Genomic DNA, 19,231 nt, shown 5'->3' with positions numbered 1-19,231 from the left:
TATTTTCGTTTTCCTTATTATTCGCATATAATATAATATTTATCATTAATATCGTTTATATATTATGAATACCTATTACTTATAAATATTTAGTAAAACGTATAAGGTTAAGATTATTTTTCTCCGAAATTCAGATTTTGTGATATTATTATACATAATTCCATATACCGTTATTACTGTCTAACACATGCAAGATTTACGTATAAAAGACCTTCGGAGAAAAAAGAGCAAAGACTTTTTTACTTTTACTTTTATATTATATACATTTTAAATTCTCCTGTGGCATTATGAGCGTATACCACCGCGGCATACCGGAGTTCAATATTTTTTAGATTTTACTGGGAATTTCACCGTAAAATTTAAAAAATACAAAAACGTACCTATACTATGCAATTTATTATATTACATTTACATTTTGGAATTTCGCTTCAGTTCCCAAATCCCGTTGCAGGCGGATGTGAATAATCCGAGTTTGAAGGACACGCGCGTTTCAATAAGTGCAGCTATAAGGACTCGGCAGCGGTCGAAATTATTTATGCTACAGGAACTTAAAATTCGTATCAAACTTTCACCTTGTATACCATTCTTCAATACTTTGGTATATTGGGCGAATAGTTGACGGTCGTTCGTGATTTATCAAACCCGATTTCAGTAATGGTCGCTTAAAGTGTACCTGCCCAATAATAATAATCGTATATACATAATAATAGATTATCTTATGTTTCACGCATTTTAACAGATATCCTTCGGGTGTGGTTTGATTAAAATACATCATTGGATGGATAATAATTATGATCATACCGATTCCTGTCATCGTACGAATTACCATCCATTTATTATAATATCCTACATTATTTTATGTTGTTTATACATATACCTATTTCGGGAAAATGATTACATGTAATTAAAAAATGTGTATTGTATGCAGATAAAAATGCATGCCATCTAAATTTCATCATTCAACCCCTTTCGTATATTTTCCACCACGATAATATATAATAATTGATGTATCATTATTGGTAAGTATAATTTCCAAATGCACTTTACTTATAAATTATAATATATACGCAATTTAAATGCGTAAAATATTTTTAAGAATAGATAATATATATATGAAAAATACTCTAAAATCGATTTATTTAATATATAACACAGAGCCGCGTATATTATTACTTACAAATAAGCATCATTTTTCTAAAATTATTAATTGTTGTATGTTACACGTGTATTACATTATTTTTATGGTTATCTGCAGTAAATTAACACAGTTGGCAGTTAATTATTTTTCACTTAAATAATTATATCTGAATATTTATGTTTTTAACTTTAATAATTGTTGGCAATATTTTAAAAATTCACGAAATATTGTGTCGGTGGAGCTAGTTCGGCTGTAATCACGGACGTCGATAAATGTAGTTATTTCGTAGTATGTACAAGAACAATATTATATTAGTATGCGGGACTGTATTTCCTTTTAGAATAAACATAATATTTTTCTTTAGTTAAATCGTTTGTATAATGTTGGTTTCTGAATACCTGCACATTTTGAATACCTACCCCAAATAATGAGCATCGTTCAAGTAAACCTTCGTTCATTTTTATAATTTTATTTTCACCTGGGGCCTCAAATAAGTAAAAAAAAAAAAACTGACTACGGTGTTGATTTGTTATTTCGTGTCATAAATTTGAAATTTATTTAATCGCGTCTCTTAAATTTTTTTTCATTTGTAGTGTGTACCCATCAGGTACTTATAGTAATACATAATATATATATATATGACACATTTATTTATGTAAAAGCTAATTATTAAATAATAATTTATAGAAAAAAAAAAAAATAAATTCTTTTGTGTAGGTACTTAAATTTACATACTTCGTATTTTACTTTTCTGTCAATGTGATTGCATAGTGATTGGTTATGTATGAAAAATATAATGCAATATTATCGAATTATGATGTAATAATCGTGTGTTATTACTATTATATTAATATTATTGAAGTACTGCAATAGCTTCGGGATTATCAAATGTTAACATGTTATTGTATGTTATTATAATAATAATGAATAATGATAATGATTATAGTAATGACAATATTGTTGTGCAGTTTTCGGTTTATTGAGTATCTAAAACGATAATTATTATTTTCTATTCAAACGCCAAATATTTCGAAATATCCGCCTGAACAAAGTACAAACAATCAGAAAGAAATAATTTAGAAATATTTTTGTTAAAGTACAATGCACCCAGCGTTTCAATGAATGAACACAAAACATATTTTACGCATTACGCATGTATGATTATAATTTGTACCTTCTGCAGTTGTATTACTTGTATTACACCAATTTACCTCTTACTACCTTATGTTCATTTTAAATTACAAGCATTTCAAAATACAAAATACTCAGGAAAACAAGGTCCTGTAATCAAAGCGGTTTAGTTTCAGCTGTGGCACTCACTTTATTTTTGTGGATAATAATTATAATAAGAAATATCATAAATCATTTCTGTTACACTCAGTTTTTTTTATTTGAACAAAACTTGTATTATAGGTCTCACGGCCGTATTGTTGGTTATTAGTTATCACATGTATTTATGTTTAATACTGTATCACTGTAATTTTCTCTCATTTTTTTTTCCATTATTAAAACCACTGATGCATTCTAACGAATTGTAAGTAGAGTTAACTCAAGGGGTGTAATAAACGCGTTAAAGTCGTTGCATGCGTGTTCACTGTTAGCAGTAGTATAATGCATATTATAATTTTGTGTACAGAAATAAAAACGTTCTTAATTGTTATTGTTTTTTAATGATATTCAATATTGTGTAAAACCGTTTAATGGTAACTTTATATTATCTGCATTGATAAATAAATTTAAATGTCTAATAACACAGTTTTCTAAATGATACACACGAGTGAATAATATATATACATAAATATACAGTTGTTTGTATATTATATACAGAAATAAATCGTTTAGTCAACAAATTTAACTTCAAATGAGATTCAACATGTAGGTTAAAGGTCAAGGTTAAACAAAAATTACTCTATACACCCATTTGTTACTAAATTAGTTTTAATTATTATAGGAAATCGGAAAATAATTTGAAAATACAGCTTAACCCTCAATAAATTTGTTTTGCTAATAATATTATTAAATTATTTATAACACACAGCACTACTCAATAATAATATTATTTGTAATTTTCACAACACGCCTATTGTAGACATGTATTATCAATAATAATATCTGAACCTGACTTAACCCATATTACAATTATGTGTATAGTTCTCTTACAATGACTAATTGTATTGTTCTTCCACTAGTTTTTCAAATCAAATTCGTGGAAACATAATACAAATGCACTTTTATGGTGGAAGATTTGTTTGCTATAACTCCAAATTCTTAAGAAATTTGAACCCTATAACTTGTACAATATAATGACGTACACTCGAAGCCCGGTGACATATTTACGAAGGGGGTCCGGGGTACTGGACAAAAAATGATACACTTACGACTCACTATAACTCACCCCCCAAAAAAAGGATAACTAAAGATGTTTTAATTTTAATTTGATATTGTATTATAATATAATGTAGATGCATGGTGTAGTACAAAGGCGTTAAGTATAAAAATAAATAAATAACAATTTCCTAATATCAATATCTGTAAAATTTGAGAATTAAAAAAATTGTTGGACTCTCCCATCAGAAAAAAAGTTGAAAATACTCCTCTGTCGCCGTAGTACGTAGGTTGCAGGACTGTACTGGACTTTCGCTGAGCATAATACATAATATGGTATATTATGGAATAATAACCCTCGACTCTCAGACAGTCAGTCCGCCACCACCTCCACCGCCTCGGCCATCGATTACATCACCGTGGTTAATGCCGCTTAGGCGCAGAGTAGATATAATTTATCTTGCCATCATATTAATAAGACTCGCGTGTAGTATATACAGGTACAATGTGTGTAGTCGTATTTTTTATTCTCATTTTTCACGAACATGGACGACATTGCAGTCTTTCGCTTAGTGTGCGGCGAAAAAAATTATTATTATTATGTTTTTATTTTTTTTTCTCATTATCCGTCTCCTATGATTTACCGTGCGACCGTCGTCTCGTGTGTTCAGGTCTGGTCCGAGATTAATAGCCCAGATAAAAGGACTGGTGGTAGTTGTGGTGCAGCCGGCCAGTAAAACATAGTATAATGTACGCCGCTATAATATTATGTAATAATATATGTATACGAGCCGACGATTTTCGTATAAGGAAATGGCGAGTTTTCCAACGAGGATCCGCGTGTATATTCACGACCGTAAAAAACAAATAATAAATCTACCTAAATCGACCGAAAACCGTCATTCACGTTTGCCAAAAAAGTCATAAATGTCACTGCCCTCAACGTTTAAGCAATAAAATAATAATAATAATGTGGCGAGAAATTTCATTTTTCATTCGCACGGTGTGTGTTGTGCTCAATACATAATATTATTTTACTCCATAAAATTGAGCATGGAGTCCACCGTGTTTTCCAGGAGACCTGAAAAATAAGAAGATTGGGGAAAAGTCGGGGGTAACCAGTAACCAGTCTGCTGTACTGCAGTGCAGTATAGTATAGGGGTCGACTGTTCTTCACCATTGAGTAAGTCACTATGTATGGCGTTAGTGTATGTATTAAATTGTAATTCAACGATAAATCACTGCAAAATTAAAATACGATGCTGAGCCAATACCGTTGTTTTTCAGCATATACCTATACTACCAAGACGTCTATTGCTTGTTTCATAATTTTCATTATTTCGTATAGCTTAAGTGTAACACTTACAATTTAACATAACACAATAGGAAATACGTAAATAAGTAAAGTGAAGAAATTCAGATAACAGATGATACGCTTGATACGCTTGATACGTTGACTATAGTAATGGGTGTGTGTTGGGCATGAATCTTCTTTTCAATTTGTATGTGCAAGGAATTCAGTCATTGTGACTTATTTCATAGTACATAATAAGAAGTAAGTATACTACTATATACCTACTATAATCATTTATTTTTCTATATTGCTAAAGTTGAATTAATTTTTGCCGAAAACATTTAATTTATTTTATCATTATTATTTAATTATTACAGTAGCACCTATATAAATATATTTTATACATATGTACTAGTTTTGCACCTGCTGAAATGCAATGTAATTACGTCAATACCTCTTTCGGTACTCACCTTAAGCTTCACTTATACTTTGTGCGTGTGTGCGTATTGCGACACGTTTAGTATCAACTCTGTGACGTAATTTTGTACAAAATTGACGTAAATTATTCATTCGTTAGTAAATTATTACTATGGGCCAAGATAATGTGATTTCAATTTGGCACGAATTTGATATATCATTGTATTTTACGATCTTTGTGTATAATGTCACTTATTCACTAATGTGTAGTAAATTTATTTGTATTTTCGCGTTATCCCGTTGATGCGTAAGATGATATTATAATCTCTGGTGAAATGTAATTTCTCCGAAACCACGCTGATATTTCGACATTATTAATTTTTTTTTTTGGATAGTTCCCGAATCCCGATGTGATCATCGATTTAAGACATCGTGAACTGCACTCAGCTACATAACCAGTAACCTGCACTGCCACTATACCATCACTGGAGAAAAAAACCCTTCAAATGTCAGCGTAAGGGTTAAGATAAATATATCACGTCGTTATTTTATACAACTTGCGAGTCAGCGATGACTGGGCCATGGTACAGGTTGGGCCACCTTGTTTTCTAGTTTTCTCAAAAGCTTAACACTTAACTCACGAAAACGGGAAAACGCCGCCATGGCGCCATTTATATTATATATTGTTTATACGCTGTGTAAATCACCCTCCCCGTGTGTGTATCCGTGAAAATCTTTATTTCTATGACTTAAACACGGCTATCGCCCGGAACTACTGTGAATGAATGCCTCCTATTTTCAAACAAAATTCCAATGTACCTTTCCCTGCAAATAGTATACCTACTACCTGTTTACGGAGGCTTAAACAATGATGATATATACCGCTTTTGGTCATTTCGAGTATAATCATCGGGGGTGTAATTGTCGGTTAACGCAGTTCAAGGATATCTACTCACTTGAAACCTTATTGGGGGTGAGATCAGGACACGACTATTTTTGATTTTCTCGACTCGTACATTTGAAGGACGACTGTTATAAAATAATTTATAAGAAGTTCAAAATGTTCGTGGAATGTGTGTATAGGTAATATCAGGGTAATAATATAGTGGCGTACTGTCGTTTCTATTGTTTTAACATTTATTGTATAATTTATACTCATATTGCCTTTTTACGGCTACGAATATACGTACACATAGTGAATTTGACGATATTTTTCTAACCGTAAGATCCATTAGAACAGTGGTTCCCGACCTTTTCAGTTTGGCGGACCACCAATTATGTAAGCAAAACTTTGAGGACCACTTACTTAATATACAGATATAACATTTAAACATTTTAAACACATGTACTCGTATGACGAATAAAGGGGGTTTAGTAATTATTGCTGATTAAAAATTACCTAATCTAACCAGAAACATAGACGCGCATAAAATCACATACAATCTCGACGTCGATACCAATTATTTACCGACCCTTCGCAAAGATCGTCAACCAGCGGTCGCGGCTCAGTACCACGTTGTACCGGTCCCTGGGTCAGTAACCGCTGATTTAGAGCGAACTGTAGAATGATGTAGATATATATAGAGTAATGTACCTACCTACTGACGCGATTAATAATTTCGAAAATAAAATTTCGGTTTCCCCCTCTCCCGCCAATCCGCTAATACTGACGCACCGGTAACTGAGTGAAATGTGCATCGCAATATAATATTTAATATCGCAACGGAAACGAGAAACGAGATAATAATATAATAATCGATATTCGCACGTGCGCGGTACACTCAGCCATTATGTAGAGTGGCATATATCATTTTAATAATAATACTAGTGATAATGACGGTAATGCCATTGCGATTGCTTGTTGGCCGCGCAAAAACTGTGTCAAACTCATTAGCGAACCCGTTGAAATCGCGCTAGAGGGATCGCGTGCCTGACCCAAATTCGCGTGCCTGACCTAAATTCGCGCGCTCACGGCGGTGCATCGCTTCCGCCGGATTTTGCGGTATTTACGTATTATATACGTATTACGTGCAAACGCAGTTGCAATGTGCATGTGGCACTAGTGCGGCGGGCGATATTATAATTAATTTATTACTATTGTCACGTGCGTCGTGCACTGGGCATGTGTATGCGTAAATATATACCACGACGCGCACGATATACGGTGCACACAATTGTGTACTGCAATCTACGCGTACACATTTATTCGGTTAAACGGCAGTGTCTTTTGGTGTGTGTGTGTGTGTGTGTGTGTGTGTGTGTGTGTGTGTGTGAGAGGATACACTGCAGTACGTGTATATAGTGTAATTATTACTGTTGCACTCGCCCCAGTTATTATATCGTATACGCGGGTAATAATAATAATATGCAATTCTGCGTTTTTCGACGCCGGACGGCGAGCTGCAGTTCGTTTCCTCGCAGCCGGCGCGGGGGTGCCCGCAGTGACCTCGGAAAGTGCCACGCGCGACGTCTATTAAAAACGTTTCCTCGTGTGCACATGTTTAAGTTTCCACGCCACCGCCGGAACGCAGCAACCGAATATCATCGTCACAACGACAACAACAACAACGCTACGGTAATAATAATGCGCTCGCGGTTAACTGTAGCTAAAATGCCCGACGGCCAACTGCGTCTTCATATTATTATGTACAGAGTGATTCGCCGAGAAGCTTTTATCGTTTAATTATAATGCGTTAATGTCGGACTTTTTTCGTCCGCTCGTCATTAATCCCAAGAGTGAAAATTCCGTTGTACGTTTGCGCGTCGTCCGTTTTAACATTTATGCACGATATAGCCTGATAAACGATTTTAGGGAAAAATGACTAAGGTTCTCATATGAAAAAAAAACAAACTTGATAGCACTTCGGGACATTTTTTAAATGGTGCCTATAAAAATACAAACAGGAAGATTATGGTCTTTAAGCTTACTTTTAGTTACTAAAACCTTACGTAGTAAAAAATGTATTTAAAAAGACATTTAAAAATGTATCTCCAATTTAATATTTTAGTGAATGAGGTACAAAAAAATTTAAAAAGGGAGATACCGATTTCAAAAGCGGGGTAAACCCTACCTCCTTATGAAGGAATTCTGATCGCACTAAGCTCAGTTTAACTACTGTATACCTCATTACACCACTATGCATTTACATTGTGTTTTGTATGATACTATATTATGAATCAAAATATTTTGACTCGTTTTGAGTTATTTGTATAGGCATTTGAAATTTGAATTTGATTAGTTTTTTATCCTATAAATGTCAATACAATTTTTCTTCTTTTTGTCAAAAAACCTTGAAAAAACTTAAATTTTTCTTGTATGTTGTTAAAAATATCAGTTGATAAATATAAAAGATCCGTAAAGGCATGATTTTTTGTAAGTATTTCAAGTTCAAATTTTGACTAAATGTACCAAAATCACAAAAGTTGTGAAATTATTTTTTAGTTAAAAAGTTTTTCAATTTGTATAGCTTGGAATTGAAAATTTATTATTAGCACAGTTATTTTTTACTGACATTTTAAGTTCAAACTTGGACGAAATAAGATATTTAAACAAAGTTTAATGATTCAATAGTTGTTTTGTTGTAATTTAAAAATATTTTTCCTGGATACTTGAAACTTTTAAAACTATATCATTATATTTTATGTTTACTATGACGTTGTCAAATGCAATTTTTCCGTCAAAAATTAATTTACCCTACCGTAGTACCCTAGTACAAACTGATGCCTAACAGTAAAATAAATCACTTTAATCACAATGATATCATAAAATAATAAACCTAGTAATATAATATGATATTATGCCGTTCGGAGCGCTCTCAGATTTTTTTCGAATAGTGCAAACGATGTTACAATATTATGTACCTGTCATTCTATACCTCTGCATCGAACTTGATCGTTATCGTGGTAACGGTCTACGTCGTCGTCGTCGTGTTCACTACCGCGGGTTAAAGCGCTGTTTATAATATTACTACATCCCGTTAGGAACTCGCACACTAATAAGTAATATTCATTTATATACCCATGTACCTATATATTATGATGTAGTTGAACGCGGAACTGCAGTCTGCAGGTGGTGTTCGAAGCTCTTATATTATTATATACGCAGATAATACCTAAGTATATATTATTATTATTCCGCCCAACAATCGGTTCGCGTGTATGTCGTCTATGTTGTACGCCTACAACTCCGATTCGTGAAGTATATTATATAGTATTTAGACCAGATTTTTTAGTAATGCTGTTCGCGGACGTGTCACGCTTCAATGAGAAAAATATAAATATTTAAACGGTTTTAAAACAATAATTTACTACAAAGACAATGTCACGTGAAGAAATAGGAAATGTTTATTATTATTGTTTGATATTCTTGCTATTATAACTATAGCGCTGTGTATTTTAGTTTTGTTCCTCGGCCGTATATAAAATGACAGTGATTACTGATTTGACGCAAATGTAGCATATTATTATGTTACTTTTGTCCTCGAACGAGTTTCATATTTTTTGTCTATAAGTATATTATATTATGTAGGTACTAGGAACTTACCAATAATATTCGTAGGTCGCTTATTGTTTATATATTTTATGAATTTAGGAATTTGGTAACAACTCCCAATTTCATCTGTTTACAGGCATTCATTGAGTGTAGTTCATTATCTAAACTCTAATAATATAAAATTAATTTCGACATGTTTTAATTTAATTGTGAACTCTGGAATCATTAAAAAAAAATATTACAATAATATATTGTTTTTTGGTTTTTTACTTAAATTCAAATTAGTCACATTTTCTGACTGTATTGAATTTCACACAAAACTTGGAAGAATTGGAGTCATTAGTTTTATTTTTTTTTCAAAAATATAATGGACACGATTCTATATATATCACACACTAAAAAGATTTGTTAGTGGATTTGTTTTTGTTTCAATTTACAATACCAAGTTAGAATTATAATATGTTCTGAAAACTCTTTAATAATTTATGCTACAACTGTCTATTGCAGTAATACCATTTCGTCAAATATCATAATATTAATATTGCCGTCTTTACTATAGTTTATTTATTATATTATAAGAGTGAAAATGTTCAGTATTTGATATGAAAATTAGTATTGTATTATATATTCGTTTTATGATAACACGATTTGTTAATATTATGTTAATTTGATAATATATTTATTTGCACAAAACTTTTATTATGCATCGTATACATTCATAAACGTATTATAATACTACATAATATACATTATAATATATAATTTCAAATTGCGAATAAAATGTTGTTATAATGAAATAAGTTTTCAAACTTGAAAAATACATTTCCTATCGTCTTGTCGTGCTTTTAATACACGATGCACAAGACGTCATAAATTGTTAATTATTATTATACATTAAAACGAATGCAGTTCTTATACCTATATCGTCTAGACCCAAACACAGAAGCATAATATTATTATGATATTATATAATACGAGTGTAATTAGTTACCACATTTCTTTTTCTATACCACGATGTGTAACAACAGCGCACATTTAATACATATTATTATTATTATTTTGTATTGTATATTATGGCGCAGAATATGTAGGTATACCAGATACCAAGATACGAAATGGAATTATATAGGGTGTGGCTATGTGTGTTCGTCCTCGTATGCCATATAAATTATACCTGTACCCGAGCCTGGGTAAGTAAATGATAATTTTGTACTGAGCTAATAGTTAAGTTGATATAAAAAATTTCAAAAAGTGTAAAGTTAACAGTTATCATAATTTATTTTAACTCAGTTAAGTTAAAAGCTATACAGAAACTTAAAATTAACTTATTAACTTAAGTATTATTTGTTATTTATTTTTTTTAATACACAATACATAGCTAATAAAATGTTTTAAAATAATAAAAAGTAAATGTTTATGCAATACGCATCATCGCCATCATCAATAACAGTATTATATTATTTTTATTATTTAGTTATTTATAAACTAACGTAAATTGGATCTGATTAAAAGTAACTCGTTATTTATTAAATTTATACCACTAAAAATCAGTTGAGTTAAAAATTAAGTTAATGAAAATTAAATTTAAAAAAGCTAAGATTAACTTAACTTAAACTTTTTAACTCGTTTATGCCCTGCAGGCTTGCGTGTACCCATGATCTACCTGGATCAGCCGACATGGACCCCACGGCCATGCATTGCAATAGACTTGCCAACCGTTTGAAACTTATAAAACGTATACATAAATCGCGACTATCGCAGATTTTTGGTAAACACGTTTTTTTCGTAACATTGAAACACGATATAATTTATTTTTGTTTGTTCGGTGCTATATAGTTAGACAGAAAAAATTACGAGTATCAATAATTTTAGCCAATAATGATAATCTTAACCAAAACCATATATATATTATTTTTTAAATGTCACCTGCGGACAAACACACTGCGAGGGACTCTGTAAAACTGCTTACCGATATACCTAGGTATCATACTAAGCTATATATACGCGTATATAATTTTTGAAAAATATTTAGTGCATCATGCGATATGCGTGTAACACAAATTCGTAGAGAGTGGTTGCGCCGTTTTCAAGTGAACTAGTTTTCTGTTACAAGCAATCTTCTGTTTTTGCATAACTCATTTTAAACATGTATTTTTATCCTCATTATCTCGCATTTCATCGCTATTATTATTGTAACTTGTAATACAAGTTTTGGGAAGGAAATATTGTAATAATAGTGATTACGGCAACGAGATGTCAAACAGTTTTCGGGGGTCTTGTACATTGTACAAACGAACGTGTGTGTGTATATACTAAGTACATACGGCGTGTTCGTCGGCGCGTACTATCGGAACGTGTCAGGGTATCCGATTTGACTTAATGTTTTCCATCGGGTCTGTCGTTATTTACACGTATTATTATTATTATTATTATTATTATTATTATATAACTAAACTTTGACCGAAAGAATAATAAAAATAATATAACTCCACCGGACCCCGTGTGTGCTATCCAGGAACCGGTTATTCGCAATGCGCCGCGGTGCATATTAACAGGATCGTTTTGATCATATTCGCATTTAAACAGAATATTATTTTTTATTATTTATTTATTATTAAAATATTTATTTCTTTATATTCGAGGATCTACGAAAGAGGGAAGTGAAGTATCGCGGGAGAATATCATACTATCATAATTCATAATCACCTCCTTCCCGCCGTCATGCCGTCGTCTCGTCTCGAAATCCTTCATTACTGGTCCTGATAAAATTAACCATATAATCGTCAGGGAAGGTACGTCGTAATATTCCAATAGACGTTGGCTTAAATAATTTTTTTTGTCGTCTTGATTCTTTTATATTAAATATCTAATATTAGTTCAACGCGTAGGTACTATAAACCTTATAAAACTTTAACTTCAAAAAAATTGTAACGCAGCATTTTTACTACAGTATATAATTGTTTAAATTTAAACTTTATTCAGTATGTAACATACTGAAGTATGTACTACAATCATAAATTATTAAGACTATCATCTATGCGTACAATATGGTTCACATTATAATATTAGTACTATTTTCCATTTTATAAAACTTATCTTATATAAAACTTATTTTATATTGCTATCATTATTAGAATATTAGTTTAATGTTTACTATCCTTTTTTTGTAATTTGTGGTGATATAAAATTAAAAGAATATTTTTATTTTATAATTATTATTGCTACCTACTAAAAATTTTTTTTTTTGATAACTGTGTTGAACGCATTAAAAAATAATACATTTAGAAGGATAAAGATGGGCTCCTGGGCCATGCCTCTCGTGGACCTCTTCCCCCTTAATCTGGGCTTGCCTATAATGTATTAATTTCACCAAGATTTTTAGTAACAAATTCATTATGATAGCATTAAAAAGTTTAAAATTTGAGAGTCGCTGCTATAAAATAAAATAGAGACGAAAAGGGCTGTATCGAACGTATATTGTCAAACCTTCGTGATAATAAATAGGTAGGTATAATACATTGTATAAATGTCATATGTCATGTGTGTGTGTGTGTGTGTGTATGTGTTTACATTGTACTAACGTGGCTTAATAATATGTATTTATTATTATTATTATTATTATTATTATTATATTGCGGTTGATTAGTGAGTATATCGGTGTCACGTTTCATGTACTGCACGTATGGTTGCCATATGTTTTATTTTTAGTAATTTTTTAACGTCCACGTATTACATTAACTGGTGGTTGTTTAAGAATAATGTTTTAGGACGTTGACGGTATACGTAGTACATTGCAATCGTTACGTAGAAATGAAGAATGAAGAATGACTACGGACCAACTCTTAAACAAAATATATGTAGGTACTCGGCAATGTGTAGGTATAATAATGAATGGAATCTATAATAGAATCTACGAATGATAATATGTTAAATTAAATGAAAAATTAAGCTCACAATTTTATTTAAATAAAATATCGACCACCGTCTCCTGCAACGTTATTATTATTTTTACTTAAACTGCTAGATCTTTATTGCAGGTGAAATATTTATGTAACTTATTTACATTTTAAATCCCAATAACCACAGCGAAGGGAATATGTTTGTTTTGCGACGTTTTTGTGCTGCAACACACTGACCATTTGTGGTAGTAAATTAAGGTCGACAATGCATGTATACCTAGCAAATCTAGGCTTTGATTTATATACATATCGAACATTAAACGTATTATGTGATGAATTATATCTGTAGGCTAAGGCATGTTTTGAATACTCTTGTGGTATAGCATTTCAGAACTTATATAGATAACTGGAAAATATAACGCAGAATAAAAAAGAATGAGATCAAATTATGTTGGTAAGTTTAGATCAGAGTTTCAAAATAAAAACGATTTCAACTAAAACTATTTATTGATAAAAAAAACATTTTAGGTTCTATACCATTGAAATAATTTTATTTAAAATTATTATGTCACGGCGCGCGGAGTTAACTCTGTTATAGAGTCACAATAGCTATAAGTACCTACGCATTTAAATAAAATTAGAAGTGTAGTTTATACGTTTTATTTACTAGTTATTATTAATTAATAATTACACATGTAAGACCAGAGAAAACGACCCTAAGCCATAATAACCTGCAATCGTTACACTCGTCAGCAGTCTCTAAAAGAGAAAATATATAATAAGAAAACTATTTTCCAAGAAATTTTCACGGTAAACCCATAACTCAAACGCTGTTTATACTTTGATTTTTGTAAATTTTGCTTTTCTGCAGTATACTATTAAATATTAATAATTGCCTATAAATTATTATAATATTCTTTTACTGCTCTTCAAAAACTATGATGTCAGTACGCATTCTACAGCCTCCTTAATTTACATAATATCCATCTATCCATCACATCCAATTTATTTGTTGTGTGCATTCAAAATGAAAACGTATTTAATATTTTATTTTTTAATATTACTAATAACATTCATTTTGAAGTTGAGCGGTGTTAGAGTTTTCGATTCGGGAAATATATCTACAGACGGGCCAATTTACATGCAATTTCGCCGAGTAGAGCATGATGTGCGGACAAGCACGTAATTGTTTTTTTATTATATAAACTGATGTCCTAATTTTGCAGTGATTGCTAGTTAAGTCAATAAAACAATACAACTTTTGTACAGCTACAAACTGCGGATTAAATGAAAAAATTGAAAATGTAAAATGTGTGTTCAAGTCAGAACATATTAACATAATAACATTATTTAACCTCGGTCCCTCAATAATACCGACGTCTCAGTCATAAAACAATTATATACCTATTATTAAAACTATTAATTAATTAATAAAACGGGATCCATGTAATATCTGCATGTGTCTACCATATGTATTAAGTTACACCTAAGCTGTACCGATACCTACTGCAAATATCATGTAGTATAATGTTAGTTTCCAAACAAAACAGAAATATTTAATATAATATTACCTTAATGACATGGCATATCAGACACAATGCAAACGATTTAAAATAAATGAACAATAGCCTTTTTACTTTACATGGCCAACAACAATAATAATGTATAAAGTTCACTAACGCGCACGGACATAATAATATTTTTATCGTTAACATCATATAAAATAATTTAACAAAATATTATATTAAATTGTGTATCGGACACGCATAATAATTGATTAACCCGCTAATGTAATTACTGCCGTAAAATGCATTATGAATTATGATGATGTATTTTAAATAAACTCGTAGACAATGCCGCGATCGATAAGACCATAATGCATAACATTATAAAAATATTGTTCCATAATCGTTAGTTTAAAGCGGTCTGTACGCACAGGCAGTTTCTTTTTACGAGTTTCAATTCCTATATAATAATAATATATATATTGTGCCTATACCTAATACTTAATAGTGTGTAAGTACATATTTTAACAGCATAATGTGTGTATATGGTGTCAGTACTACCAGCCACCAGGCGGACCTCAAATTTGTACACCGAGGCCTCGCGGATTTAATCGTACCTATCTATTATTTTTATTATACACGTCGAAAAACAAAAATATAATAATATGAAACATTTTAAATATATTTTAAAGTTTTAGAATAATATTGTGCATTTCTGAAATGGATGGTTGCCTAGCAATAATTGAATGATATTCTTACTAGATATTTCAATAGGTACAATCATAAGCGCAAACAGCCCAATTTCTCCCATAAGATTTTCTAAAAATCCTTATAATATGCTTATTGGTAAGTACTGACTTTTGAATTGGGGGGGATTTGGCTGAAATTTGAGTTGATTAAGGCCCCCTGCCCTATTTGCACCAGTGGGTACAATGGTAGTAATATTGTACGACTTATGAGGGTACCTTGCTAGCTGCGTAGATCGTACTATTAAAGTACTCGCCCAAATAATATTGGTAATAGTGGGTAAAGAAAATTAACATTTTTTTACAGGAGACAAATCTAAGAACTTACCAGATGGTACCCATCTACCATCGTTCCTAATCATCCATACAATATCAAACATGTCTTTTTACTGCTTTTTGAGTTATTCATTTAAACATTACATTTACAATAATATAATTATATAACTGTATAAGTACATAACCTCTACCAGGTATAATGATCTACCATATATACACACTTACCTGGTAAGCGTAACTTTGATTACTTATTATTGTACTAAATTATTTTTTTGGTAGGGGGGGTGTTCAAGCCCCCCTGCTCCCGAAGATTCATGGCACTGATGGAAGTCTGATAAAAATTGATTTTTGTTCGAATTCGTTGCAGTTACTACACCTAAGGTACTCTGTGCCTTAGTAACAACCCTTCCCGCCCGATACTTGCACGTCTAAGTCAGCAAAAAAGTTTTGACACAATTCAAAAATTGGCTGATACCAAATCGATTAAAATCGTCTTTATCGTATAACTAGTATTTATAACCGCGAATAACCATTATGGTAACTAGACTCTTTGCTCACGATATATACCATGTACATTAGATATAAGGACCGTCCTATTCATGCATATATTATTGTCTATGTATTCGGTACGTCTATTTAAAACCATGCTGCGCCGTCTCCAAAAGTGGCCCACCCGAGAGGCAGTATAACGTGCATTGTCCTTTGTGGACACTCGTGCAACGTGTACCCGATTCATTTTTTAAACTTATCGCGTATTAATTATTAAAGACGGGACGCTCCGTTATACTCGTTTACCTGTACGAGCACATACAAATTCTTTGATGTGATTGGTCGGTGTCCATAGTAAGCTTCTGCAGCTTTTAGTATATCGCTATTCGCTAAAGAGTTTGTACATTCTTCACACGCAAGATTAACCGTAACCTACCGTTTTTGGATCTATGAGGAAATTCTATAGCGGTAAACGTTGGAAACGTTTGGTAACGGAAAAATTCAGACTGTCTGTTTGCTAAGTAGTGAAGTAAACGTTTGTAAATATTGCAAACGCTGTGTTCCATCGTTTTGTCTGTTCATGTTCTTGTAACAACCAATACCATAGTCGCGTTTGTTTATACTAATCTGTGTTTACTACATGGACCTTATACCAATAGACGGAACATGCCTGGCAGGTGGGGTTGGATTGTGAGGTCATGGCAGTTTGTGTTACATAAATGTGCTATACATTATATACAATAATATACAGCTGTTTATTGTATCATGTAGTGCGCATGTGCAGTGTACGATGTATTACTACCTTGATCAGCGCCGTCACGCTTGGACGCCGGAAGTACAACCACGTTCCGTCTATTAGTACAAGATCCATGGTTTACTACGACAGACTTATCACGGAGTACCAATGCTATAATTATGTATGACTTATACCATGGTTCATTTACATACCGCGCCGAGCAACTTTACAAACGTTTCAAACGTCGGCGTTCGTATTGCAAAAAGTTTTTCTTCCGCTACCTATAGGATTTCTTCGGTGAGTATACCGAAACTCCGAATACAGGTGGCGGTCAAACGCTCGGTGACGGTATAAATTCAACGACCACGGCGTACACGGTCGATTACCTCAATAATAATATACCATCGACGATCATCAGTTAAGGTTTCTGTACATCACCTCCTTGTTGGAGGAAAAAACATCACCATGTTCTCTTATACAGACGTCTTGATTGGTTGAATCAAGAGAAGTTAACATAATCACACCATTAGTGTGGTGTCGGGTTTTTAATGATCATGTGCCTCCTTTGTTCCTTATGTCTTTGATGTTTATACCAAAATGCGATTCCAATGACACTAAAATCCTTGTCGATTATAATATGAATACTATACCACAAAGTTTTATAATTTTTTTTAGTTATCAATTCACTGCACATGATTGTAAAACCACATAGCCTATAGCCAAAAGTTAAATATATTTTCTACTATAAAATAACGATATTCTGCATGGCATTCCTCAATGGAACCAAGCGAGAGAAATTTATTTTACAAGATACGACTCGGCACGGTGTAGTGTGCTCCTCCCTTCATACCTTGGAATTTTGATAACATTGTACCAAATGGTAAAATATAAATAATTATGAAAATAAATATATTATTTAATAAACTGAAATAGGGAAATCTGAATTGTGAATATTCTGCAAACCAGAGCCCTGAATTGACTGAAGTCAATCATAATACTTAAAAATCGTATCATTCTTACCATATAATATAACCATGATTACGGACAAATAACATAACACGGCGGAAAAACACGACATAACATAAAACACGAAAGAGGTCTACATGCAGGCTCCTTTGTAGTCTGAAGAATATAATATGTGGTCACCCCGTCTTCGCTACCATCGCCCCCCCCCCTGATTCAGAATTTTATCACCATCCACCGTGTCCAACTTTTTTCATGTCATAACCCTCCCCCTCACCCTCACACTTGCTTGACATTTTTGGAAAAATTGTGTGCAGAAAGAATAATTATGCGTAACAGCGAAATGAAAAGTGCAAAAACTACACCTTTAACTCTATATAACGTTATTCTAAGGCAAATAGGGCATTATTTTATATGAAGAAAAATATTCTATGGAGGGTAAAAGTTTATGTCGAGGTGAAAAATAAAATTGAAATATGTTGTTGATTTCTAGTAGTTTTAGACGGTTTAACATTAAATGTGGATTTAATTCTGTTGTCACAGGTGGCATGTGTTGGGGATCGATGGGTAAAAATGGCCTGTGCAAGGACTTGTTAGCTGAACGCTTGTCGAAAGAACAATGCTGCAAGTTGGGCGGCAGTTCCGTTTCCACGTCCTGGAGCTCGACTGACTTGGATCCCGGGGCGCTGTTTTTCTGGCGCGTCTTGGGCGACGGCGTACCGTGTGCAAAGTGCAAAGGTAATTACAACTAAAGGCCAAATTCTTATATACCAGCCATGCATTTATCTTTTTTTATGTTTTTTAAAATTATTATCTGAGCTTTAACTACAAGTCATTTGCTTATATGAGGTTAACATTGTATATGGATATTATAGAATTATTAATACTCGTACAATATTTTAATCTGTATGGATACTTCAATAATATGTTTTTTTATTGTTATTGTATTTC

General features: G+C 32.2%; 1 protein-coding gene across 6 annotated transcripts in view; it reads left to right on the top strand.

Moving 5' to 3' along the window:
• The window catches only part of LOC111037517 (follistatin-A), a 92,710-nt gene that overhangs the window by 58,960 nt on the left and 14,519 nt on the right, over positions 1–19,231 (top strand). For all 6 annotated transcript variants that reach the window (XM_022320141.1, XM_022320142.1, XM_022320145.1 and 3 more), the window contains exon 3: positions 18,824–19,018. In XM_022320141.1, coding sequence (XP_022175833.1) covers positions 18,824–19,018 — 195 coding nt within the window. The remainder of the gene's footprint in view (positions 1–18,823; positions 19,019–19,231) is intronic.

Source organism: Myzus persicae, unplaced genomic scaffold, assembly GCF_001856785.1.
Source record: "Myzus persicae strain clone G006 unplaced genomic scaffold, MPER_G0061.0, whole genome shotgun sequence".
Taxonomy (NCBI): Eukaryota; Metazoa; Arthropoda; class Insecta; order Hemiptera; family Aphididae; genus Myzus; species Myzus persicae.
The sequence above is the reverse complement of the archived record's forward strand: the minus strand, read 5'-3'. Positions and strand labels throughout refer to the sequence as shown.